At 39.1% G+C, this 1,278-nt stretch overlaps 1 protein-coding gene across 2 annotated transcripts in view; it reads right to left on the bottom strand.

Annotated features, from left to right (window-relative positions):
* The window catches only part of LOC107662243 (parathyroid hormone-related protein-like), a 21,246-nt gene that overhangs the window by 1,054 nt on the left and 18,914 nt on the right, over positions 1 to 1,278 (bottom strand). For both annotated transcript variants that reach the window (XM_016452186.1, XM_016452187.1), the window contains one exon: positions 355 to 834. In XM_016452186.1, coding sequence (XP_016307672.1) covers positions 378 to 834 — 457 coding nt within the window. In that variant the 3' untranslated portion in view covers positions 355 to 377. The remainder of the gene's footprint in view (positions 1 to 354; positions 835 to 1,278) is intronic.

Below are 1,278 nucleotides of genomic sequence, written 5' to 3'. Positions count from 1 at the left end.
CACACACACACACACACACACTCACACACACACACACACACAAGTTTTAGTTGGTTAAATACTGCTGTTTATTTGTAATATTTAGTTTAATCAAATGTATTTCGTGTAAATCTATATGCTTTAATATAATAATAAACAATATTTCCTATATTATCTCAAAGCATTTTTCTAAAACTGAAAGCGTATTATCTCAAAATGAATGCTATCATAACAAAAAAACTATATCAATTACAAATTCACATAAAATCTACCTGAAAAATTGAAGAGTTTTAAGACAAAAGTGAGTTTTAATTTTCTAAATGCTAGCTTAGTTTTGTTAGTATTTGAAATGCTGAGTAGTTTGAAAGGATTTACCGTTGTCAAAGACTGACAGTGTTTTAGTGCTGGATACCGCTGGCGAGCTCCTGCAGCGATCGAGCCCTCCTCTTCCTCTTCTCTCCCTCCCTCCTCTTCCCCGCGCGGCCTTTCTTCTTCCTCTTGCCGATGGCCTTCAGCGTGCTCTCCTTGTACGTCTGGGACTTGTTGGTTTCCTGCGGGAGGTTGGTTCCCTCCTCGTCCTCCAGACGGAAGCTGATCGGCAGGTTCTTGGTGCCTCCAGCGGGTTTACGGTGGGCGGTTCCAGTTCCTATGGACACGCCCACTCCCATCGGCATGGCAACCGTGAGGCCGCCGCCCCCTCCGCTGCTGGCCATGCCTCCTCTGGGCTGCGGGACGTCCCGGATCTCGGCCGTGTGAACTTCATGCAGCAGCTCCTGCAGCCACATGCGCCTCTTGAAGTCCTGCAGCGTCCGGCCCTTATCATGCATCAGCTGAGCGTGAGTCACGGAACGCCTCCTGAAACAGACAAGAGTGATCAGATGTCAGAATTGGCCTCCGTCGCATTTATATTTATGCATCTGACAACTCAAAAACACCGCTTCATTCAAATGAAAACATAAATCTATACAATAAAAACAAATTTTTCACAACCCAATCTATTCCCAATTAAATATCCTAAATACTTGTCAGAATACAGAAGTAAAATGAATTGCAAACTGTGTTTTTATTATTTTATTTTAATTCTCCCACAAAATAAACAACCTGCCAAAAGCAATCAATGCAATAACAGCAGCAAACAAAACTAACACACAAGCAAACAATAATATAGAATATAGAATAATAACATTAAATTCCAGTTCACTTAAAAAAATGTAAATAAAAAATAAAATAATAAATATAATAAAATATAATAATAAAAAAATAATATTTATATACACACATTCATAATAATAATAATAA

This window comes from Sinocyclocheilus anshuiensis, unplaced genomic scaffold (genome assembly GCF_001515605.1).
Source record: "Sinocyclocheilus anshuiensis isolate Anshui unplaced genomic scaffold, SAMN03320099.WGS_v1.1 scaffold1543, whole genome shotgun sequence".
NCBI classification, from domain to species: Eukaryota; Metazoa; Chordata; class Actinopteri; order Cypriniformes; family Cyprinidae; genus Sinocyclocheilus; species Sinocyclocheilus anshuiensis.
The sequence above is the reverse complement of the archived record's forward strand: the minus strand, read 5'-3'. Positions and strand labels throughout refer to the sequence as shown.